This window comes from Conger conger, chromosome 1 (genome assembly GCF_963514075.1).
Source record: "Conger conger chromosome 1, fConCon1.1, whole genome shotgun sequence".
Taxonomy (NCBI): domain Eukaryota; kingdom Metazoa; phylum Chordata; class Actinopteri; order Anguilliformes; family Congridae; genus Conger; species Conger conger.
Genome location: NC_083760.1, coordinates 46581157 through 46607201, shown reverse-complemented (window position 1 = coordinate 46607201; position 26045 = coordinate 46581157). Strand labels below are relative to the sequence as shown.

General features: G+C 40.4%; 1 protein-coding gene across 2 annotated transcripts in view; it reads left to right on the top strand.

Annotated features, from left to right (window-relative positions):
* Positions 1 to 5570: 5570 nt before the first annotated feature.
* LOC133137862 (programmed cell death 6-interacting protein-like) overlaps positions 5571 to 26045 on the top strand; it is a 32786-nt gene continuing 12311 nt past the window's right edge. The window contains exons 1-7 of one of the 2 annotated variants that reach the window (XR_009709633.1): positions 5571 to 5886; positions 13596 to 13650; positions 19875 to 19944; positions 22470 to 22597; positions 22988 to 23141; positions 24469 to 24569; positions 25843 to 25959. Coding sequence is in view for 1 of the 2 variants with exons in the window: in XM_061256254.1 (XP_061112238.1) it covers positions 5681 to 5886; positions 13596 to 13650; positions 19875 to 19944; positions 22470 to 22597; positions 22988 to 23141; positions 24469 to 24569; positions 25843 to 25959 (831 nt within the window). In the remaining variant the exon portion in view is untranslated. The remainder of the gene's footprint in view (positions 5887 to 13595; positions 13651 to 19874; positions 19945 to 22469; positions 22598 to 22987; positions 23142 to 24468; positions 24570 to 25842; positions 25960 to 26045) is intronic. The other variant, XM_061256254.1, reaches the window with a different exon arrangement.

The window sequence follows — 26045 nt, the reverse complement described above, 5'->3', positions numbered from 1 at the left end:
AGTACTTGGATGTTGTTTTCATCTAACCATTTCTGTGTCGATTTTGATGAACCGTCTCCTCCAGAAGTTGGGGGATAGCGTGTAGAACAACTTGGAATGTCCTGAAAAAGAAAGAAACTGCTGGCATACTGAGCAACAGACATCGAACAGGTTGACCTAGGACACCAACAGCAGTTGATGGCAGAAACATTGTGAGAGCTGTGAAGAAAAACCCCAAAACATGACATCACAAACAGTCTCCACAGGGCAGGGGTGCAACAAATCAACTGATCAAAGAGAACAGCAATATAGAGGCTATATTATAAAATGCAATCCACTCATCAGTAGTAAAAATCGGCAAGATTAAAATTTGCAAAGAAGTACAGAGATGAGCCACAAATGTTCTGGAACAAAGTTTTATGGACTGATGAGACCAAGATTAAATTCTACAAAGTGATGGAAAGGCCAAAGTGTGGAGAAAGAAGGGGTGTGCTCACGTTCAGAAACATACAAGCTCATCTCTGAAGCATGGTGGAGGAGGTGCTATGGCTTGGGCTTGCATGGCTGCTTCTGGAGTGGGCTCACTAATCTTTATTGATGATGTAAATCATGATGGTAGCAGCAAGATTAATTCAGAAGTCAAAAAACATTCTCTCTACATTTTACATTTTTGTCATTTGGCAGACGCTTTTAATCCAAAGCTTACACGTGCATAGGTTCTTCCACAAGTTAAAGCATCACTTCCATAACTAGTAAAATACACATGAAGTGTTTTTCTAAACATACAGTCATCACAAGTGCATGACCTTTTATTTTTATTTTTTTGGGGTAAGACAAGAGGGATAGGGATATCAGAAAGGGGGCGGGGGAAATCAGGAGGTAGGACTAAGGTACAGTTTGAAAAGGTGTGTTTTTAGTCTGCGTCGAAATAGGAAATAGATTCAGCTGTCCTGACAGTGGTAGGCAAGTCATTCCACCACTGAGGAACCAGAACGGAAAACAGGCGTGAACATGCAGCTCGACCGCCAGGTGCTCGTAGTGAGGGAACCATAAGGCGACCAGAGCTGGCAGTGGTCTTGCTGGGGAGTAGGGGGTGATTAAGGATTGTATGTAAGGTGGGGTAGTCCCCTTAGCAGCCTGAAATGCCAACTAGGGCCTTGAATTGGATGTGTGCGGCAATAGGAAGCCAGTGGAGGCCAATGAGGAGTGGGGTGACATGAGCCGACCTGGGCTGACTGGTGATCAGGCGGGCTGCAGTATTCTGGACCAGCTGGAGGGGCTTGATGGCACAAGCTGGGAGACCAGCTAGGAGGGAGTTGCAGTAATCCAGGCGGGAAATGATGAGCGCCTGGACTAGGAGCTGGGTGGCTTTCTCTGTTAGGAGATGACGGATGCGGCATATATTGTAGAGGAAGAACCTGCAGGTTCTGGCAGTGGAGGATACTTGTGGAGCCAGGTTGAGGCAGTTATCAAGAGTCAACCCAAGATTCTTTGCCATATGGGAGGAGGAAACTACAAAGTCCTCAACAGTCAGTGAGAGGTCGATTGTCGGAGAGGACTTAGCAGGGATGTAGAGAAGCTCAGTTTTGGCAAGGATAAGCTTCAGGTGGTGGGAAGTCATCCACGCAGAGATATCAGCCAAGCAGGCAGAGATCTGTGTGGTGACCTGGGTATCGGGGGGGCCAACTTACAGAGAAATGCGTCCAAACTAATTGGGAGAAACTTCATCAGGCAGCAAGACAATGACCCAAAACACACTACCAACACAACAAAGGGAAGGGAAAAAACCCTGAAACAAACCATTGAAAGAGGCTGCAGTAAAGGCCTGAAAAAGAAGAATACTACCAAATATTAAGTGTTACTTCAATACTCTGTTCCAATGCTTTTGCTCACCTAAATGGTTGGTGGTGGGATACCAAAGGTGCTATGTTCAAAGTAGTTTAAGACATCTAGGTGTGAATAACAGGAAATAAAAGCTGAAATTCTGAACTCGTCTCATGTTCATCTTCTTATATCAACCCCAAATGTATTCAGTGTATTGCAAAAGCAAAGGAATTGGCCTTGTTGTTCCATTACTTTTGGAGAGGACTGTATGTTTGGAGTCCTGCTGGATAATCTACCTATGACCCAGTCTTAGCTTCCTAGCAGAGACTAGCAGATTTGCTGGTTTGTTTGGTTTGTTTAATGTGCTCTAAGTAAGCGCTTTCTTTGTGCCAGCCTTCCAAAGAGTTTGTTTGTATGGAGGTGTTGTCTTATGGTTCTTTTTGATACTTGGTGATCATGATGCAACCAATCTGCAATTCTTGAACCAGGATCCTTGGGTTCTTTATGGCCTATCCAAAGGCTAACTAATGGGGATTGTTCTCCTGATAGGCAGCTGAAGCTCTAGAGCAAGTATGACACTTTCCTGGTGTATTCATAGCAAAATTATAAATCTGGTCCAATTAGTTTATTGTTCTTGTTAATATTCTTGTTTCTATAGTTCGCTTGATTTGGGATGAACCAATGTTGCATTTTTTGGTTTGGCACGGTTACGTTTCACACTACCTATTTTTAAGTGAACCACGATTTCTAAACAAGACCCTGTGTGTGCTAAGGTTGTTCATTTATTGGACAGAAATTTGTAGTGTGGCAAAACACGAAAACAAAACCTTTCCTTATCGTATAATCCTATAATGCACAGCGCAGCTCGCTATGGAAGCCGGATATACCCAAAATGCACAATGCTTCATGTAATTGGGTTGGAACTAGGTCGGATCATGTCCTCACCACAAATTATCTGATCCAGTTTCTTTGTAACCGGACCAAGACCACTGTCTCAACAGGGTCGCGGTACGGTTGTTTTGGTCCAGACCAGGGTTCGATTGTTATATTTACACCTGCCCAAAAGAACCGCACCAGAGGGGAAAAGCACCAGGGTTTGATTTAAACAGACTAAACGAGGCAGATGTGAAAGCATTCTTAGGCTATGTGGGTTTTTGGTCCCATGCAAATTAATTAATCATTGAAATGTTAGTCGAAAAATTTAGAGAAAGATTTGCATAAGATTTACAGAAAGATATATTCCATAGAGGGTTAATACAGAAAGCCAAACATGTCAAGATCCATCTAGAGTGGGCTGGATTCATTTCCTGATAAAAGTCCCAAGGTCTCCAGTCTTTGGTTGTATGTAAATGTGAGATGAGCATTGATGTTTCTCTTTCTGTCTCTTACTAATTGTGGAGTCATGAACACTGAGCTTAACCGAAGCTAGAGAGGCCTGCAAATCTTTGGATGCTATTCTGGGATCTTTTGCAAATTTCTGGATGATTTGTTGCTCTGCCCTTGGCATACTGTCCACTCCTGGGAAGATTCACCACTGTTCCATCTGTGGGCTACAATTCCTCCACAGTGATGTGGAAAGACAGACGTTAAATTATAGGAAGTGTCTGGCTACAGTTATTTCTGCTATAGGTGGCCAATTTCTTTTTTACATGGGTGATATTGGGGTTTTATTCCTTTTTTCATTAAATAAAAAAAGCATTCAGTGTGACAAATATGCAAAATGGTGGAAATCATGAAGGAAAATACTTTCACAACACTGAATATGAGGTTTGCTATATCAGTTGGTACAACAAATTACACAATATATATTGATAATGTGATTCCTGACCTGACAGGATATTCTTTTGTCAAAAAAAAGTACTTCCATTATCTGTAAAATAATGTTTTATTGGTAATCAATCTCCCTTTTAATTCAACACCCTGTTTTGAGAACCATACCATTCCTCCACAATATGTTGTGTCATAAAGACAGCCATTAAAGAAAGATTCTTAAGATTATTTCCAGAACAGAGATGGTGTACATATCAAGACGGTGTGCATGTTAATAATCCCTTTGAAGATGATATCATTTGAAAGTGTGACTGGGTGACTGAGATCCTCTGAAGGCCAGCTCTGAGTCATGCTTACAGTTTTCTATTCGTAAATGTGAGTGGGTGAATCTGGTCCTATGACAGCCAATTCTAACTCAATAAGAATGGTTGGATTAATCACATCTGAACTCAGCAGATCCTGTGCCTTACAAGGACAAGGATTTGGTAGAGGTTATTCACCCCATCCCCTCAATACGTACTCTCAGCACTTGAGCTTAAAGTGATCTGAATCCGCTACTGTGGTGTTGTCTGCAAGGTTGGTAACTCAATATTCCACACATTCATGCCAAGAGATTGAATCAGACTGGCTGGTGGAGTCTGCAGTATAGACTGTCAGAGCTGTTACAGAAGGCTACGATCTAGACTGGATACTGAAAACTATCTTATGTCTGCACTAAGATAGCGACTTAACACACCTGATGAATCAGAAACGCCTGCAATGCAATTTGTTACAAACTTTATGGTCCCCTGAAATAGGGGAATGATTTATAAAAAGTGCTGTCATTTCTACCCTGTGAAACCAACATGTTTAAAAGCTGAGAATCTGCTTTTCGGTCCACCTCTTCCAGACTGACTGACCCTGTTGTGTATTTACCATACCAAACTACCAAAATTGATTAGAATGAATCCATAGCTAGCTATTGTATCTGTAGGCCTATGTATCCAGCGTTACCTGCATAAAACGCTAAAAACTCTCCATAATACCATTAATACCATAATAGCTTACTTCGGAGCTCCGGTTTTGCAGCCCAGCCTTTAAGTCAACAATGCAAAAAAAGAAGAAAAAAAAAGGGAAAAAGTTATTTTTTTGTTGTTGTTACTTACATATCTTGATACCTACTGGGGCATGTTCAATCTGAAAACGTTTTGCTACGGTGTCAGTGTTGAACGATATGTTTTCTCCCAACGGTGTACAACGTTTTACAACAGGCTTTCTGGTAACCTATATTTGCTCCCATTTTGTGGGTGTGTCGGGTATGTAGCCCAATCAATAATGCTATAGGCCTATGCTTTAGTGGCCGGAGAACGCATTCTCAGACCCCATAGGAGCAAACTGTACTATGTCACGGTTTGCAACAGGATGTTCAACGCACCTCCGTTTCTGTTTAAATAAACGTTTTGTCTTGGCTGAGCGTGGCCCTGGTGTTCATGATGACATCTATCTTAACAGATGCTAGTTAAGATAAAGGCCACCCACCATATGTAAAAATTCATGTAATCTAATCCTTCATCAGTTTCACCCTTCTTCCCTCCATTGGAATTACATGGAGGCTACTGCATGTGGGGAAACTTAAGTAGGAATAGATCCCATGCATTTTGAAATATGGCGGGTGGTCTTCTATAGGTCCTGGAGGGAGCACCTGTTAAGATAGACGTCATCATGAACACCAGTATGTACCAATATATTTAAATAACAAAACAATGCACCCCCCCCCCCCCTTACAAGACTTCAATTTTCATTTGAAAATTAAACATTTTGAATGCAGTTCACTTATGATTGTCTGCTTATATAAGTACACATATCATATCATATATTAGGTGTTTATAGACACGTTCATACAATTTAAAGCATTTTTATCATGAAAAAACTGGTTTAAACAAGTGGTGTTAATGTTGTGCCTGATCGGCGTAGCCTATGCTGAGCAGCATCAATACGTCGACGTCGCCTGATGTTTATAGCAGCTATCCAGGAAGTTGACTCCCGCTGTTACTCAAGTCTGCGACTGCTTTTTACATACGGTGCCTTCTTGCTAGCTATAACCTCAACTAGCTGGATTTTGCCGGGCATGGCTACGTTCATTTCGGTCCCGTTAAAAAAGTGTGAGGAAGTGGATCTGGTAAAACCACTGTCAAAATTTATCACGTCCATTTATGCGGTAAGAGAAGACCAGACAAACCATATCCGTGCAGTGGAGGAGCTGAACAAGCTGCGTAAAAGTGCTCTGGGGAGGCAGCTGGACAGGCACGAAAGGTCCCTGGAGATTCTACTCAGGTGGGTCCTGTCCTGAAATAAGAATTCCTGGTTTGACCACATGCAGACCGTGATAGGATAGGCTGCACAGGACGTTTTTCAGTTTTCGTAAATTAACGATATAACTTTTGACTAAAGTTAACGCTGACAATCATACTGAACGTACGTTCATGAAACTTTGTCGCCTAGATAGTTGCTAAAGTGGTTACAATTTATATTGCAAACTTTCATGACTTTGAGGTAGGCTATATTAGCCTACGGACAGTATCCTTGACGCTTCGCTGCTTCTCAAATTCTAAAAAATACAACCTTGTCCTGTAGCTAAGTCATATGATATGACTCCATGAATGTACCTCCACGAATATGCAGATTTAGTCCTATACATTTAGTCCTATCCTACGATAGGATTTGGGAACTATTTTTCCCCCCACCCTACTCAGCGCTCCTGATTTCAACATAACTGAATGAGCCTGTATAGGCTACTGTAATTTGATATCCATTGATGTAGACCTACCAGAAATCTTTCTTAGCAATCCAGCTAACCATTTTTGGGCGGTATCGTGTGGTTCTCTTAGTTGGCATACAACATTATATTTGGCTTTTGGAGTAACGTAGACTCGCCGTGTTCTGAACACTAAGTTAGCTCATGACGTTCCGAACAGTGCAACTTTCGTAACGAATAGATAAGGATTTACTTACAGATCAGCTTTGGTTTTTGTGTGTGTGTAAATACATTAATTCCTTCCGTTTTCATAAAAAACTTGTTTGGAGTCACATGGCACATGGTATTTCAGTGACTTGGTAATGGTGCTCCCGTGTGACAGTGTTGTGGGGAGCTGTTGCTAACGTGAGACTAAGAACCGGACAGGCTTATAAGGCTCAGCCAAAGGTGTTCCTTGCATAACAGAGTGCAAACCTGTAGTAATTATGTTTCAAGTGCTGTTCGGAACATCGTGAACAGGTGTTCGGAACATTGTGACCAATCACAGTCTTCCGAACACAGGGAAATTGTGTAGTTATTTCTCTTTTTCTCTATAATTATTGGTTCAATTCACATGAAAGTGGTTTAGTGTCTGGGATAGCCAATAAGCAACCATAATCGTAAACAATTGAACAGGCCTTAACTTCTGGTGGAAGCGGCCGCTTTCCCGTGTTCGAGTCTACGTTAGCCTACATGTAACATGTCATAGTGTTTCAGTTTGTATATATGGCAACACGACAAGGTATTTTAAACGAGGTTGTATAAACAGGCTACATTCCGCAAAATACTCGGTCAGTTTCATTGTGAGGATCTTGGTAATGAAAGCGATGCCAACTCATCTGTGACGTACAAGCTAAGCAGGCAACATGACTGTACAGTCTTCACATTTACTGTCATACTGACACATTAGAACTGTCAAGCCTAACATACCTGCAGTAATCCCAAATGTCGCCTTAAGGGTAGGCTAGGGTTGCTGTCGGTCAAATTTCAGTCATACTGTTATAAACCCACGAGAATTCGCTTTGAGACGAGCGAGTAAAATGAATTGTCATTGAAAAAGCTTTACAGTGAAAGATCGAGAAAATATTGTCATTAAATAATGGAAAAATTATGCTTGTTTTGCATTTGTGGAACTACAAAGGTGGACTATTTGTGTAGTCTATGCAATACAATTGTAGTTAACAAACTGATCATGGCAGCTATGTATCACACATTCTTGGTAATACACCATACATGAGGTAGCAAATTACTTAAAATGTTCAGCTGCTTTAATTTTAAATCCATATTATGTGAATATGGATTTACTATGTGCTTTACGATATGTAATGGCACTCCACAAATGGCATCATTAAGCATAGTCAGCCTAGTATTAACTGAGGTAATCAGTGGCTGAAACAATAGTATGTGGCTCACACTAATTTCTCCAGTGTTCAAATTGCCATGGTTTGTGTGGTCTTAAACCATGATTCTTTCTTCTGGAAACATCTCCATAGTTTACTGAAGTAAAACACGTTTCCTGAAACTGGAACAGCTGATATCATGTGAGCTTTTAGTCATCACACACACCATAGACAGGAAAATCAATCTGAAGGCAACCTGCCAAAGTGAAGCAAAGCAAGAAATAAGATGCTGTCACAAGAATGTCCAATCAAAGTTAAGTTGTATATAGTTTAAGCCGTAAGAATGGTCCTGTGGTGATTTTGGTCTTTGCATTCATGATACAAAAGTGTTATGATACAATTGATATTAATCATGATACATAGCTATTGCTTCACATATAATATAATTCTGTATTTTTCCTAGAGAACACATTATACAGAATTGTATATTTGATCTGTGTTTGTATATATTAATTTAAATATTAGAGGTTAGTTTTATTTGTCATGTGAGAAGCTTGGAATCTCTTTGCATTTGCTCTTGCACTATTGGAAGTCATCTTCAACTTTCATTAAGTTATTCATAAAGAATATATACTCAGTGAGCACTTTATTAGGTATTTATTAGACTTTTATTTAGACTTCTGCTGCTGTAGCCGATCCACTTAGAGGTTTGACACGTTGTGTGTTCAGAGACACTCCTCTGCATACCATTGTTGTAATGTGTGGTTAATTGCGTTACTGTCACCTTCCTGTCAGCTTTGACCTGTCTGACCCTTCTCCTCTGACCTCTCCCATTAACAACACGTTTTTGCCCGCAAAACTGCTGCTTACTGGATGTTTTTTTTCTTTTCTTTTTTATTCTCTGCAGTCTAGAGACTGTTTTGCGTGAATTCACCAGAGATCTGAGTTACTCAAACCACCCTGTCTGGCACCTGTCTTCCCCATGTGTTCTGAAAAACAGCTGAACCTCTTGACCGTGTCTGCATGCATTTATGCATTTATTTGCTGCCACATGATTGCCTGATTAAATATTTGTATTAACAAGCTGGGATAGAGGTCTACTTAATAAAGTGTTCATTGAGTGTAATCTTGATGTTTAAGTATCACTGAACCCTGAAAGATGCATTTCTCTGGTTTTAATCCAGGAAATCATACCGGTGATATGTGCTGTGTGTATGTGTTACATTAAAGAAGTGCTAAAACATAGGAAAGGAGAGTGGAAGGCAGGCAGACAGTGTAGTTTGTCTGGCCAAGATTGCAAATGGCTGAATTAATTTGTCTAAGGACACGAACAGATGATTGGTGTAGTCGTGAATAACAGCTTTGTGAAGCTTTGGCTGGCCAGCTTGCTGCCAGACCAAAAACTGACACAGTTGTGCAGTGTCATGGAAACTAGCCTAGTGTTTGAATTATCTCCTGTTTGAGCCCTTTTTAATGTATGAAAGAATCCAGTGCTGTTGTGCGACAAAAATGGTTCTGGCAGAATGTTTCCTATTCATACATATTGTAGAAACCAATCCACCAGCCATCTAATAGGCAAGATAGGATACTCTCTTATGATTGGATGAAATTAACTGAAATGCATGCAGTCACAGGAAAGCATTTCACCAAGAGTTAAAATGCTCCTGCTAAATGAATGTTTTATTCTCATATTATTTATCATTTGCAGAACAAATCATTTAAGATTTTATTTAAAGGTTAATTGCACTAAATGTAAACCTTACCCTTGCCTTATTGTGTAGCATGTAAGAAACATGATGATGTGGATTTGCAAGCAACCTCCTTTTATATAAGTCCTGTGTTGCATAGGTTGTGTGTGAGGGGCAGAGAATTGTGGATAGTGGAGAATGGTAGACACCTAGCTTGTGGCTACCAAGCTCCCATTAAAGCAACTAATGTCAAGATGCCCCAAGTTTGTGTGCATTGCCTTTCATGTATACAAGATGGTGTAGTTACCCCGCATCTCCTTCTCGCATCACCCTGATGGCCCAGTTCAGTGGAGCAGGAACAAGCTCTTCCTCTTACTCAGACCCGGGTGCACAGCCCCACCGCAGGCCATCGCACCATACTGTGAAGCTCTCTAATTTGAAGTTATTTTGTTGTATACCTATACTTGTTAGGCCTCATATCCAAGAATGCACTGTTCAACCTGTCCTTTCTTTGGGCTGATTATTGTAGAAGTGCTAGGGTTGTGACAAATCACCTTTACCATCCCAAACATTTAGCCGTGTAACATACTGCTTAGGGGCCGTATCTTATTTTTAAATCACTGGAGTACTGAAAATGTCAACATTGTAAGATAATAGCCTAATTGCCAAGTTAAAGATTTACATTTACACTGACACTGTGAAGTGTAACCACACAGTTACAGTAGTCTGTAGTTAAATCCCTGTAGTTTACAGTACGTCTTGGAATGCTGGCCGATCGAGTGTCGTTTTTTAAAATTCATGTTGTGAATTTCTGGTAGGTCTGCATCAATGGATATCAAATTACAGTAGCCTATACAGGCTCATTCAGTTATGTTGAAATCAGGAGCGCTGAGTAGGGTGGGGGGAAAAATAGTTCCTAAATCCTATCGTAGGACAGGACTAAATCCTCTCTTGTCATGTTTTCATCCCTCTTCCCTATGGCTTCTGCCTGACAGTATTCATTTTCATGAGATGCGTTAATCTGCTGCTGTTATGGACAGGTTTGTACACTCAAAATTCCGTGTTCACACAATATTTGCCTGATATAATATGATAAGACCGGGTCTATTTTACCATAGGCGACTCATCTAATCATTTTACCAATACAGGTCTCTATACAATTTGATATATTTTTTATGTAACTTCGCCAATGCATTTGATTTTATATGGCACAGAGCAATCTTGGTGGTGAGATTAGCATGGTCAATTTTTAGCTGAAAGCAGGGAATTTAAAGGTACAATAGGTCATTTTGGACTTCTAACCGTCAAGAAACCCCCTCAAACTACAACACTGTTTATCCCACCCTTTCCCTGTGAACACGCTGACCAATTTTCAACCAATGAGCTTGAATTATCATACAGCTATACAATTTTTTGGTACAGAGTGTCCGTCAGTCAACTATCATTTTGAAACCCGAATTTAAGGATGAACACAAGCAGAGGGTGAATCAACATGTCAGTGAGCCCTTTTCAATGGTAGGAAGGGATTTACAATGTTTTAACACGAAAATCTTACCTATTGTACCTTTTAAGGACTAAGCTCTGGCCAACATTAGATATAACACTTAAAAAAAAAATGCTGGATAGTGATTGCACTATTAAATAAACTCAAATTAAGTTTGCATTTTTAACCACCTGAAATGGCCAAAGATTGCTTGCTTAAAACTTGTTTTAAAAATGCTTGTCGATTGCTAGTTTAGAATGTCGCTTTGGATTAAAAGCATCTGCCAAATGACTAAAATGTAAAATGTAAATGTTTAACCTTTCACACCCCTAAGAAGTGCACTGGCCTCTTGCTAGCTGGTATTTGGATGGTGAACAGCATGACCGCATTACAAGGATTTGGGTCATATGTCTGCCACACTGTTTCTCATTTGTTTTGGTGCAAGTGCTGTAATGACTATTACACAGAGCCTTCCTGCATTCCGACAGAAGGGACAGAAGTGCCTTGCACTGGAAGAAATCAAGGATGGGAGAAAAGGAAAGAAGGGAAAAATAAGTTTTGATACACGGAAATCTACTTGTTTTGTGAAGTCAAGTCTGAAGTGTTGATGCGACTGCAACATTGTGTGATGAGTTTTATTTATACTTATTTTTATACTTATATCTTTGTTTTAAACTACAGTATGTGTGTAATTGTATACACAAATTGAGCCTGAACAAAATTTGTGTTTGTACTGGTTGCTTGTTACATTTCCATGCAAACTGGCAACCAGCCGAAAGCCGCAACTTCCTTTTTTTCATTTTGGAAAAGGCACAAAGTCACGTATTAGCTGGCAACTGTGTCTACAGGTGTGGCCTAAGTTGTTCCGTGCCATTTCCCAGGTAGTGTTCTATAGGCCTCATTACAATGTCTGTTGTTCAGCGAGTAGCCTATTGCTTAAAGATTGTTGTGGTTTGAGCGTGTTTGTTGGTGCAATTCCTCACTTGACGGAAGACCAAAATGACCGATACACTGCTGTAGACTTGCTGTATCTTGTGCAACCATAAATTCATTGTAAAAAAAAATGAAAAAAGTAATCTTGCCTAGAACTGACATTTGAAGGAGCAAGGGTGTTCCATTTGACTAATTTGCATTTTCTTGATTTCCATGTCTTTCCTTTTTTCTTTCTTTCATCTTTTCCTAGCCTCACCCAATCAGTGGTGAAGGAAAAAAGGAAAGGAAAAGAGGAGAAAAATTAGTAAAAATAATAAAATAATTTGTTTTTTTGATGAGAAGATGCAGGGTGTTGCATATCTTCTAGTTTCTAGTTTCCATGCAAGGGCCTAACATTGAGGTGGACAAATAAGGCTTTCTCAGATATTGAGGGGGACATGTCCCTCGTATAAATGACGCCTACGTCAATACCATAGGAGGATATATTGAACTTACAGAACTGTTCATTGTTGATAACTTTATCAGTGTCAACTGGCCACAAAAGGTAACCATTTTGAACATAATGTATAATGAAATGGCAAAGCAGGTGATAACAAGGCATAACCAGCATTGTAGACAGGTGAACAAACAAATGGGAATGGATCAGGGTACTCCTGCAGAGGGGTCAAGGTACAGTGTGAAGAGATGAGTCTTCGGACTGCGGCGGAAAATGGGCAGTTCCTATTGGAATGGGCAGGTCATTTCACCGCTGGGGAGCTAGGGTTCAGAAGATCCACAGTCTGGCAAAGCTTGGGAGAGCTATTAATGCGGCTGGCAGGATGTGAAAGTGGCTCCGCTCAACCGTGCACCTGTCTTGTTGGCTGCAGCGTAGGCCAGAGTCAGGACTCTGATCCTGGAGGCAATTGGTTGCCAGTGGAGTGACTTCAGCAGGAGTGTGACATGCAAGAATTTAGGAAGGTCGAAGACAAGTCAGCCATAGCCTTCTGGATGAGCTGGAGTGGCTGGGTGGTGCAGTAGTCAAGCCAGGAGATTACCATAGCCTGGAAGGGTAGCTGTGTGGAGTATGTGGTCAGGTATGTCCGAATTGTCCTGATGCTGTGCAGGAGGAATCTGTAGGATCGCGATATTACCACCCCCAGGTTCTTAGCAGAGCGGGAGGTAGCCACTGTACTACCGTCAACGGTGACTGTCCGTTCTAGGAGTAGGGAGGTTCTGTGTGAGATGAAGAGCAGCTTGGTCTTGTTGGGGTTGAGCTTCAGGTGATGCCTGGCCACCTACGAGGAAATGTCGACCAGGCAGGCAGATATTCTCTCATTAACCCGTGTGGCAGACGGAGGGAAAGCCAGGAAAAGTTGAGTGTCATTTGCATAACAGTGATATGAGAAGCCATGCAAAGCAATTACTGAACCAAGATGTTTTATGTAAAGGCAGTGCATAGCAGAGGCCCTGGTACAGAACCCTGTGGGATTCATGTTATCTTGCATTTTATTTTTTAACAGTCAATACTGTACACAGTCAAAACTTTGCACACATAAGTTTAAATTTTATGAAGCCTTTGACCTATGAGTGAGGCACTGAATTACTTATAAATGAATTACAACTCATAAAATTGCTTGCAATATAAATAGCATTTACAGTATATTTTATTGATGATATATTTGACTCCTATTTTGTCGTGTGCAGGAAATAATTTTGTGTTTATCAGCCAGAATGAAGACAACTGTAAAATCGACATTTTATTTTTCATTTGCTTACTTATTGTAGTGCTTGCAGGCTTGTTTTACTTGTTTTTCTTCTTCTTCTAGGTATTATGATCAGCTCTGTGCTGCTGAACCAAAATTCCCTTTCTCAGAAAACCAGGTATTGTATATTTTATGAAAACAAAATTGTCATTTGAAAAATATGTTGACTTCATGTATTTCACAAGTATGTGCAAATGTGTATGTGTAAATGTGAAATAAATGTGGTCAACATATTTTTTGAATTTGGTTTCTTAAATACAATGTTTTCCTGTTTTGCTGTATTGTGTCTGTATTAGTCCACACAACATCGTACAAAATATTGGTTCCACCTTATGACTGGTATACACTGAATGACATGTAGTGTGGTCTGTAATTATTTGAACAGTGATCATTTTTGTTGGTTTGGCTATGTAGGGGAGAGCAGGGCATATTGTTACACTTTACATTTTGTTGGCACAATACATCAAAAGGAATAAATGTCATACCAAATGAAAGTATGAAGTTTCAGGCACATATTTCATTACATAGTCATATCTTATTTCAGTACAGAATTAGAGACAGTTAAGTTCAGAGGGAGTGCACTTGTGATAACTTGCCCCAAATGGACACATTTGATTTTTCAACAAACAAGAACACAACCAAGTCATTCTGAATATTGTTGTTTTTTTCCATTGAAAATTCAACACCAAATATAACTTCTTCAAAGGACCAGCTGGGCCAGATCTGGGAGGTGCTTTGCCCCCCAAGTGCAATTGCTGGTACCCCTGTTATTTAGTCAGTGGCAAACCTCTGCGACCATCAACAATCCCCATGATGAACAAATGGTAAATGGTTGGCATTTATATAGCGCCTTTATCCAAAGCGCTGTACAATTGATGCTTCTCATTCACCCATTCATACACACACTCACACACACCAACGGCGATTGGCTGCCATGCAAGGTACCAACCAGCTCGTCAGGAGCATTTAGGGGTTAGGTGTCTTGCTCAGGGACACTTCGAAACCGGCAACCCTCCGACTGCCAGACGACTGCTCTTACTGCCTGAGCCATGTCGCCCAGCTACTGCGGAACATCCCCTTTACCTTCCATTCCCCTCAATAATCTCTATGGCTAATACTGGGTAGGGCCTCCCTTTGCTCTCAAAACAGCCTCAATTCTTGGCATGGATTCCACAAGATGTTGAAAACATTACTTTGAGATTCTGTTCCATGTTGACATGATTGCATCATGAAATTTCTTCAGATTTGTCATGCTGTAAATCTCCCATTCTACCATATGCCAAAGGTGTTCTTTTGGATTAAGATCTGGGGCCTCATTTATAAACGTTGCGTAGGCACAAAAGAATGCGTACGCCACTTTCTAAGCAAACTTTGGCATTTATAAAAAACGAACTTGACGGGAAAATGTGCGGTCCTCCACGGAAACTCTGACCCATGCGTACGCACATTAACTGGAGAAATGAGAAACTGTGCCTTTAATGCTCGTGACGTAAGACCAGGAAAACGGGAAGTGAAACAGGATTTAAAAAGGTATAAAGATTTGCCGGGAGTTGTGGCTGGGTATGACTGCTGTAAGGACGTGCTTCGTCCCTGTTATACTTATTAAAGTGTTGTGTTGTTGAATCGCGCTATACGGGTTCTCTCCCTTCCTAAGTGCAACACAACATTTGGCGACGAGAGAAGTCGAAAATTATATACAACAGATACCACTGTGTAAAATAAATCGAAATTGATTGTTGTTGATTGTACTCTTAAAGGGTTCTGATTTTCTGCATGTTTACACTAGGACTCGGAACTATACTTTCCTCTCAGGTCCTGTTTGCACTTGTTCTTGTGTTTAATTTGCACTTTGTTGTACGTCGCTCTGGATAAGAGCGTCTGCTAAATGCCATGCAATGTAATGTAATGTCATGTAATTAAATATTACCTCACGTATCATATACGAAGAGTTAATTTGCAAAAACGGATAAAAGCCTCTCTTACAAAGAATAAACAAACAGCTGTTTGATTGATGCTCCCTGGAGTGCCCAAAAAATATGATTTAGGATGATAAATATAAACGGAGAAGTTGTTGTGAAATAATCCCTCAAATATGTAGACGAATTGTTAAACAATACTTCATGTTATTAAATGTATTCTCATAAATAATATGGTGAACAGTCGGACAAATTGCGCTGCACTGATGCCGTTTACAATGCGTCAGTCGGGCAGATACGAGCATAGTTTCATATATTGTTATCATATTCATATATTATGTTTTATGATGTGTTTATTGTTATACATTTTTGTTCGTTTTATCTCTTAATTTTGTAACTGTGTTTTCAATGGTGCTAGACAAATAACGTGTATTATTATTATTATTATTATCATCGTCATCATCACATTCGTTGTGCAGAACTGTTCGTCATTTACAATCAATCAGGATAATTCCCACACCTGTAGCTTTGCAGAGGCAATCAAATGGCTGAAATCCCTTTTCTTAGCCTTCTTTTCAGCGTTTGCCATTGTCGTCTTCGTGAAATGCATATTCATTAGGGGTGTTTCACTGCCTATTTATAGGCAACTGTGGGCGGGACATGAAGCTGGCAAAGTTGCGCCACATTTAGAGTTGATTGTGATTTATAAAGGAAAACTGGCGTGGGACGTGCGTATGCACTGTTTTATAAATCAGAATATTTTTTTGCGTACGCACGTCCTAGGTTTCATGCTTAGGCAACCTTTTGACGTGAATCCTAAGCACAGTTTTATAAATGAGGCCCCTGGTGACTGAGAAGGCCACTGAAGAACATTGAACTCATTGTCATGTTCATGAAACTAGTTTGAGACAAATTTTGCTTTGTGACATGGTGCATTCTCCTGCTAGAAGTAGCCTTTAGAAGATGGGTACATTGTGGCCATGAAGGGATGCACATGGTCAGAAACAATACTTAAATAGGCTGTGGGATTCAAGGTATTAACGGGCACAAAGTGTGCCACAAAAACATTCGCCACACCATTACACCACCGCCGCCAGCCTGGACCGTTGACACAAGGCAGGTTGTGTCCATGGAATTATGTTGTTGGCACCAAATTCTGACCCTACCATCTGTATGCTTCAGCAGAAATTGAGATTCATCAGACTAGGCTACGTTTTTGCTGTCTTCAACTGTCCAGTTGTGGTGATCCCATACCCACTGCAGCCACAGCTTTCTGTTCTTGGCTGACAGAAGTGTAGCCTGACATGGTCTTCTGCTGTTGTAGTGGTTATCTTATTTTAGCCTTTCTGTCAGAACCAGTCTGGCCATTCAACAAGGCATTTCTGCCCACAGAACTGCCACTCACTAGCTGTTTTCTTGTTTTTTGTACCATTCTGAGTGAACTCTAGAGATTGTTGTGCATGAAAATCCCAGGAGATCAGCTGTTACAGAAATACTCAAACCAGCCCATCTGGCACAAACAATCAAGCCAGTCAAAATCACTGAGATCACATTTTTTCCCCCATTCTGATGGTTGAAGCTCATGACCCGTATCTGCATGATTTCATGCATTGCACTACTGCCATTGGCTGATTAGATTATCACATGAATAAGTAGGTGTAAAGGTCTTCCTAATAAAGTTCTCAGTGAGTGTATAATAATCAATTTACAATAACAATAGTACTATTACAAGAAACCTAGTTGTTAGTTATACAATATCACAATCATGGGGGAAATTGACATTGTGTCACGTGACAACTTGCCCCAAAGTCATTGAGACTTTTCATTCATAGCTCCCCCATTTAAGGAAGCCAGTTGGATGTCAGCTCATCATTAATTCATGCACAAGAAGACTTAACAAAAGGAACAACGGAATCTGGTTGAAAATAACATTGCGCAGTTTGCCATTCAATCGTTGCCAAATGGGACCAACTTTGAAGTGAGAGTGAATTATTAATCTTAACTCCATAAAATACCAGCATAACCTGTCTAATATTTCGCTAGTTAGGATGGTAATTGTTTTCTCATGCTATTGTGAAAACATGACTTTTTCGACATTTATCAGGAGACTAGCGGCTTGTTAAAGGAGACAAAAAGAAAAAACAAAGTTTTTAAATGAGTAAAATTCTCTTGCATTGTAAGGAGAGATGGCAGATATTCCAGCCACGAACAAGCCGAACAAGCAGAAGGTTGTATTGCCAGCAGACCAACCCATCTTCATCACCGCTTCCTCCACCCCCCCTTGATATCACGCAAACCTCTAAACACCAAGTGACTGGGTAGAATCCGGAGTGATATACGGACAAAAAATATTCTGGCTGGCTTTCCAAAACTGAACATGATGAGTAGAACGTTATTTATTTTCGCATAATATGATCGTGAATGAGAATTAATAGGCTACATTATAAATCATCCACAAAGATCCATTCAAATAACTGCACCTGTATGAATACTGTACATGTGTATTTATTTATATATTTTTTATTTAAAAAAACAGCTATTATAACGTGAATTGCTGCTATTTTATATTTAATGCATTTTTGTAATATACTTATATAGGCTATTTTAAATATGTTATGTCATTGTGTTATTCCTTTGGATGCTTTGCAGAATATGCAGGAGCAGGCCCATCAAATACATGGCCCATCTCAAAGGCCATTTGTAGAGGTCCACTGTACAAACTACAGGCGTGATGCATTGGATTTGCACATTTCAAACAATCATGCAGTTATTCTGTCTAAAAACGGTTATGCATGTACAGTAGTCAAGTCAAATTTTTTATTTATGTAATGTATATAACCACAGAAGAAGAGAGAAGAAGAGTTGTTCTTGAGACGGGTGCGTGGGGGTTGGACCCAAAATGCACGACTCAGAAACAATGGTTAGATAAAGTCCCGTCAGGGCTTTATTCGGGAAGAATCCCAGAAGCGTAGTCAAAACAAGCAAAGTCCATACACGTAGATCCAGCCAAACAAACAGTAAACAAACAAAAAGCACGGTGCCGAGGGAAGAGGCAAACTCGTAGTCGGCAGACGTGCAGGAAGGTCCGGTAGCAGGAGAGCCGTCAGCGGGGCAGAAGTACAGGCGGACGGCAGGCAGAGTCGTAGTCGAGGGCAATGCGGAAGTCGAAACCATGAAACAATCAGCGAGGCAAAGGTACAAAAACGGTAGGCAAAGACGTGGTCAAAAACAAACGATGGTCAACAAAACAAATCAATAATCAATGGTCGGTAAAACAGGCTTGGATCGTAACGTGTAATCAATAACAGTAAATGCTCAAGAGTTGCGTTGAAAAACAAGAGGCAGACAATTTCGCGAAGAACCGTAATGCGACTGGGCTATAAATGCGGGTGTAGACAGGTGTAGACAATTAGTTTAGAGAGCAGCAAGGAAATTAAAAACAGGTGCGATGGATGACAAGTTTAAAAGGTAATTAGTAATCGTTAGTAATAAACCTATCCTTCCCTAGCATTAGTAAATTAGTAAATGACATGCACGAGAAACATAAGGTAACATGAACACATAATTACTTTGTTAGTTCTACCCAATCCTGATCTAGCATTAGTAGTTTTAGTAAATAGACAAATGGAAACAATTAGGGTGTGAATGACAGAAAGAGAGAGAGAGAAAAGGCGGAACGCAAGGTTTGCGGAAAGACATGTAAAAATGTATGTTTAAACAGTAACCAGTCTACGTGACAATAAACATAAATCAAAACATAACACAAAACGAAACTAAGACGATAACCACTCAACATAACAAGGTAATATAATCGTAACGAAACATAACTAGACATGACGAGAAACTAAATCGTAACAAGAAACAAACTAAACAACATGACGAACCTAGACTAACATAATACATGATAAGACAATACGTGACTAAGACAAAATGAATAAACATAAAACATGGCAAGACAGACCTGAAACGTGACAGTTCTTTGCCTATAATAAAGTTTCGGAAAGTATTGTTTGCAAAGCATTGTGGTTCATATCCACCTTTCTAGTGAACACAGTTGTTCACTAGGTTTTACAATGCATTGTGGGATACAATGCATTGTGGGATATCTAGTGCCCTCAAAATGTGAGTGAAATTCTTTCTTTTAATTCGGACACTCGAACAAGATGTCTGATGGTCAAACTAGTTTATTATTCAGTGAATAGTGAGACATTTCAGACACAGCCCATGTTTACTGAATGTAACATTAGTTACTTCAAATTGTTGGTTACTTCCAGTTCTGAGGTCCTTGAACTGATGGTCGTTTTCCTGAGATGTTGTATGAGGTCCATGAACTGACGGTCATTTTCCTGAGATGTCGTCCAAGGTCCAACGTAAAGGGGAGGTCTGATCACAAAAGACTAATCAGAACTGTCATCCTCTTTTGCAGCTGTGCTTGACATTCACATGGAAAGATGCTTTTGATAAAGGATCTCTGTTTAGTGGTCCTGCTAAGCTGGGTAAGTATTTGTCCCATATTTTTTTGTACTGCCAAAACGTAATCAAATCATTAAGCATTAAGATTTTCAATTAACTGAAATGCAGATTGTTTACTTGTGTTTACTTGTGTCAGTTTCAATACACCTGGCTGGCTGTGTTTTTCTTCTCAATGGCTTTAGCTGCAGTTGGCCCAGTTTGCAAAAAAATACCTAAACTTAACTACTGTAACAGAAGGGCATAAGAATAACACATTGGAATAGATTTCAACTTGTAGCAAGTGTAGTGAAATATGAATTAAGTAGCATATTATTAATTTTGATAACTAAATTGTACAAAGAACATTATTTCCCAAAAGGTGTAGACTATTGGCTGTGACAGAGTCCATCCATTTTTCTTAATAAGTGATAGGAGAGCAGATGAAGTGTTTTAAAGTGCTTCATGCCAATAGTTTTTCAGTTTTTCATTCTTGCTCTAGTGGTTTGAACAAATTTCTTTGCACAGCTGTTGGGCCTTTGAGCAAGGCCCTAAACTCCTCAACCTTCCTGGGTGCTGCACTGTAGCTGCCCACTGCCTCTGAGTAACTAGGATGGGTCAAATGCAGAGGACAAATTACCCCACAGGGTTCTATAAAGTATATCTTCATCTTCATCAGTAGAACAGTGCTGCAGTACTGTTTCAGAACCTTCCAATACTGCCGTCCAGTGCTACCAAATAACGACCACAGCCCTACTGGGTGCCGATAGGGTAGGCAAGTATTAGGCCTGTGTTTGTTAGGTCAACAGCTTATCAGGTAGGGAGGAGATGGTTTGTCTTCCTTGCATATCCGATTGGCTGTAGGCATATTGCAGATCCCAGACAGGAGAGTGACTGTAGTTTCTCTTTCACCACCGTGTCTGTCGCACCAAACTGGTTAAACCAGGTTCCTGCACCGTGACAGCATTCACAAGTACATTTTATGCTTTTAGACACCTTTTCTATAACTATGGTTCTGTGTGTAGGGTCCTCGCACAGGCCGCCAAACAACTTAGGGATTTTACACTCTACGAAATAGTGAGGATCATTATTAGAAACGTATACATCTCAGTCCTTGCACGGGGCACACAAATTGTGTGGCAGCGGCCTGTAGCATAGTGGTTAAGGTACATGACTGGGTTCCCTTGCTCCATCGGGCAAGTCCGGGAACGCAAATCTCAGTTCCCAGAGAGCCCCCTTTGCGTTTTCTTGCTTCACAGACTATCTATGCCTGCAGGAACATCAAACTGCTTGGATCCGGCTTACATCCTTGGTCTTGTGTCACGTATTGATGACAAATTCTTTGATCTCCTCAATCAGCTTCATACCCTCTTCTGACACAAACATAACGTGGTATGAAACTGACAGACCAAGCTCAATGGTTTTATTGCTCAGGAAACACGAGATCAAGCAGTCAGGTTTCAACACAGTACAACGTTTTAATGGCGGCTAGGTAAACCTCACACAGGGTAGCATGCACACATGCACACATTTTATTAAATGCTAACATCGTTTGCTAGTAAACTAGAACATTCTCAATCACAATTTTAGGCAACAGTCAGTTGGGGATAGCTTGTACAACAACTTGGAATGTCCTGAAAAAGAAAGAACCCACTGGCATACTGAGCAACTTACATTGAACAGGTCTACCAAGGAAAAAAACAGTAGAAAACATTGAGATAACGGTGAAAAAACCCCCCAAAACATCAGTCAGTGACATCACAAACAATCTCCACTGGGCAGGGGTGAAGGTATCGCAATCATCCATTCGAAGAAGAAAAGCAGCAATATAGAGGCTATACCGCACAATGCAAACCAGTCATCAATAGTCAAAATTAGAATGCGAGATTACAATTTGCAAAGTAAAGTTTGCCACAAAATTTCTGGAACAATGTTTTATGGACTGATGAGACCAAGATTAACCTCTTCAAAAGTGATGGAAAGACCAAAGTGTGGAGAAAGAAGGGATCTGTTCATGATCCAAAACATGTAAAGCATAGTGGAGGAAGTGTCATGGCCTGGGCTTGCATGGCTGCATCTGGAGTGGGCTCACTAATCTTTATTAATGTTGGTAGCTGCAGGATGAATTCAGAAGTCTACAAAAACATTATGTCTGCCAACTTGCGGAGAAATGCGTCCAAACCAATTGGGAGGAACTTCCTCATACAGCAAGACAATGACCCAAAACACAACAATGGACTTTACCCAGTTGAGCATGCATTTCACCTCCTGAAGCAAGGGAAGGTTGAAGGGAAAACCCCTCAAAACAAACATCAACTGATAGAGGCTGCTGTAAAAGCCTGGAGAAGCATCACAAAAGGAGAATGCAACAGAGAATCAACCCCTCAAAGAATTCCATATGGCAGCTAGTAGGTACATGGATAGTAATCATGGGTGAACTTGACACGGGAGAAGGTGCTTCCTGGGTTATCTAACAGCCAGGCAATACACTATAGACCTGCTGTCTTTGTGCTGGTGATTAATTTAAAGTGTTGTTATTTGCTGTGACTGTGGTGTATGGTGTTGCTGGCAGCCCTGGCCAACCTCAGGTATGAGAAGACGTGTGTGCTATTCAATATCGGAGCTCTGGCTAGTCAGATTGCCTCTGAGCAGAACCTGGACAATGATGAGGGTCTGAAAACTGCGGCAAAACTCTACCAGGTCAGTCTACCAGTTCCTCTTCTCACAGAATTCCTCTGTGAGTCCCCGAATCTATTGCGACTTTTTCGTTTTCACCTGTCTCAGTCTTTAGCTCCTTGTTGTATTTTGTACTTTAATCTCGGACTGTTGAATTTGTATTTGTATCAGTACTGTATTTCCTGACCTTATTACATACAGACTTGGCCTATCTACCATGTGGTTTAGACTGTGACTTGTACCTTATCCAACCTGTTCTGAAGTTTATTCTATGACCTTGGTATGCACTTTTTTGTTTGTCGCTTTAGATAAAAGCTCTGGTAAATACAATGCAATCTTACATAATTCTGCTCCCCTCATTTCCAGTTGGTAATAGGCCATGGTTCAGTTTGTCTCTGCCTCTGTCATTCCCAGCTGGCCAGTGGGGCCTTTTCTCACATCAAGGCCACAGTTCTGTCAGCTCTGAGCCAGGAGCCGACTGCTGACATCACTCCGGACACCACCAGTGTGCTGAGTCACATCATGCTGGCCCAAGCTCAGGAGGTGGTTTTCCTCAAAGCCACTGCAGGTAGTGTAGTAACACTATCACCATGGAGATGCAGAAGGTGGTGTTTGGCTGGTTCAGAGCTCTGTGTTGATACTGTTTTTCTGCTGGATCTCAGGTTTCCCAACAAACATTTGTCCCAAAACACAACAATTTTTACTATTTACAATTTTCTTCATAGCAGACTGTAACGGATTGTCTTCAACCTGAAACAAATCCAGCCTTTAATAGACTAACTGGAGCCCTGGCCAAATCCAGACCTCTATAAACTGGCTGGAATCAGGCCTCTGTGTAACAAGACAACTGATTTTCACGTACAGCCAGCCACAGAATATATAAGTAAATTACTATTTTTGGTGCTGTTGTAATGCTGGGCTTTTGCCATGTTTGGTGTTTGGTTACCCATTACAAATACATGTAATAATAATAATAATAATAATAATAATAATAATAATACAGGTGCATTTGTAACAGGGAGCCCGAACACCTTACACAGCAAAGTGGCCAGTGTTCATTTAATTAAACTCTTAACAGAGTAGTCCAGTTGGGAACAGATGTGCTGTGTAAGAGTTATGTAAAACTGAACATTTTACTGTGTAGGATCAGATTTCAGATCTTCATTGTGCACAGGCAAAAACTGAGGAGGCACCCGTTCACCAGGTAGCCATTCTGTAACATCTTCTAGGGGTTGTCCACAGGCTGTTTACCATTTGTTAATTCATGCCGTGATGTGGTGTCTTTTCTGAAGTACAGCACAATGCAGTTTCTGTGAACACCCACTGGAATGCAAACAAAGCAGGCTTTCAGGTTTTGTTGCATTTTGTTGGAAGCAAACAGTCATCCGGGGCTGTTGCTATGTTTAGGCATGTTTGGTAACTCATTATGCATAAACTAAATGATGATGGTAAAACCTAAAATTCAGTAGATTGTGCAGATCTCTAAGCTCCAAGCTGCAGCTGTTTCCTCTGTCTGATTAATGGCTTGCATTACTAAAGGCTGGCACAGCAGGTTCTGTGTGTGTGTGTGTGTGTGTGTGTGTGTGTGTGTGAGTGTGTGTGTGTGTGTGTGTGTGTATGTGTGTGTGTGTGTCTGTGTGTCTGTGTGTGTCTGTGTGTGTTATTCTTTTCCATATTCACACCCTGTGAAATATGCCTCTGAGTAGGATTAGCTCATACAATGACATGCACCTTGAGAGGTAATAGAATCGGCACATGACTAACTGTGGAAGGGTGTGTCTTTCAAAGATATGCTCTGGCTCAGTCATTTACCTGTTATACTTGCAATTCTATTTTTTGAAGCTGGCATACACTAACATCTCTGTGTCTTAAACACAAACTCATTCACTTCACAGATAAAATGAAAAGTGCCGTCATTGCAAAGCTAGCCAATCAGGCTGCAGATTTGTATGCTGAAGCCTGCAGACAGTTCCAGTCCAAAGAGAATCTACCAAAGGTATGCCAGTGTAATTCACAATTTTCCCTCCCCCTATTTCAACTCAGACTAAAAACACACCTTTTCAAACTGTACCTTAGTCCTCCCTCCTGATTTCCTCCCCCCCTTTCCGATATCCCTCTTGTCTAAAAAATATAAAAATAAAATTGCACTTACGATGACTGTATTTTTTGTTTAGAACAGCTCTTCATGTGTTACTAGTTATGGATGTGATGCTTAAACTTATGGAAGAATTCATGCACTTGTAAATCGCTTTGGATTAAAAGCGTCTGCTAAATGACTTCAATGTAAATGTTTCTCATTTCGCAATTTAATATTATAGTTATAATTGTTTTTAAACATTTTTAGAATGTTAAATGAGGATTGATGTTTACTAATTTCAAGCTAATTAATTCCTGCAATTGACATATTTTTGGCTCTCTCTCAAATTCTCTTTTAAACAGTTAAAATGTAAATACTGGCAGGATCAGGTGACTGCAGGTGAATGTCAGATCAGCTAAAATGACTGCAAATAGAAGTAACATGCATTTGCCATATACTTTTTCTTCATCTTTTTAAATTTTGAAAGATATATGTGCATTTACATAATTATTTACAATAATTATTTGCTAATAAGCCTGGCCATCACACCATATGTCCCACCAACTATTCTATTCAACTATCATTGTCCTTGATGTGCTTTATATTGTAAGCATAAAAGGTTTACTATTAATTTAAAATTTCCTGTAGTCCACTATAGTTGACTTGTGCAAAATATAAATGTGTAAATTGTGCCAGATTTCTGAGGCTGCAGAATAGAACAAGCTATCGAGATGCACTCCACAATTTGCCAGCCAGCTGCCTATGTATGACAAAACGCCCTTTGCTTCAATCTGGTTAATTCACATTCAGTACCCTACTGTAGCTACATCATGTTACTTCATTAGCCCATTTTGCTCCGGGGTTCTGGCTCAGTTGAGCCTCAGTTAAAGCTATTGTGTTTATGTTATCACATAGGTTACATAGGGTACATAGGCCCTCAGGCCCAACAACGGGCCCAAAAAGTGACAGCCAGAATTTTGCTGGACGGTCTGTGCCACATGCAAAAGTTTTTGTTGGCTGCAACAGCACACGGCAGGCATTTTCATGTAGTCAGAGTGGAATGGAATCCATATGAACTAACCTCCCTTCACCTTCTAATTTCTTGTTGTGTTCTCCCTCTACGCTTATCCTGAATATGATTTGTGTTGGTGTGGTGAGTGGACTTTGCACTGGTCACTGTTCCTATTTCCAGGAGATTTCCTCGATCCTGGCCGCCAAGCACTGTGTCATGCTGGCCTATGCTGAGTACCACCAGTCCACCCTGGCTAAGCAGAAACAACAGTTTGGGGAGGAGATTGCTCGGCTGCAGGTGACATTTGGAACGGTCTTAGTCTCAGCATGAATTTTGACCTTTTCTTTAAAAAGTTACTTTTCCATGTCGTTTTCTGGAGATAA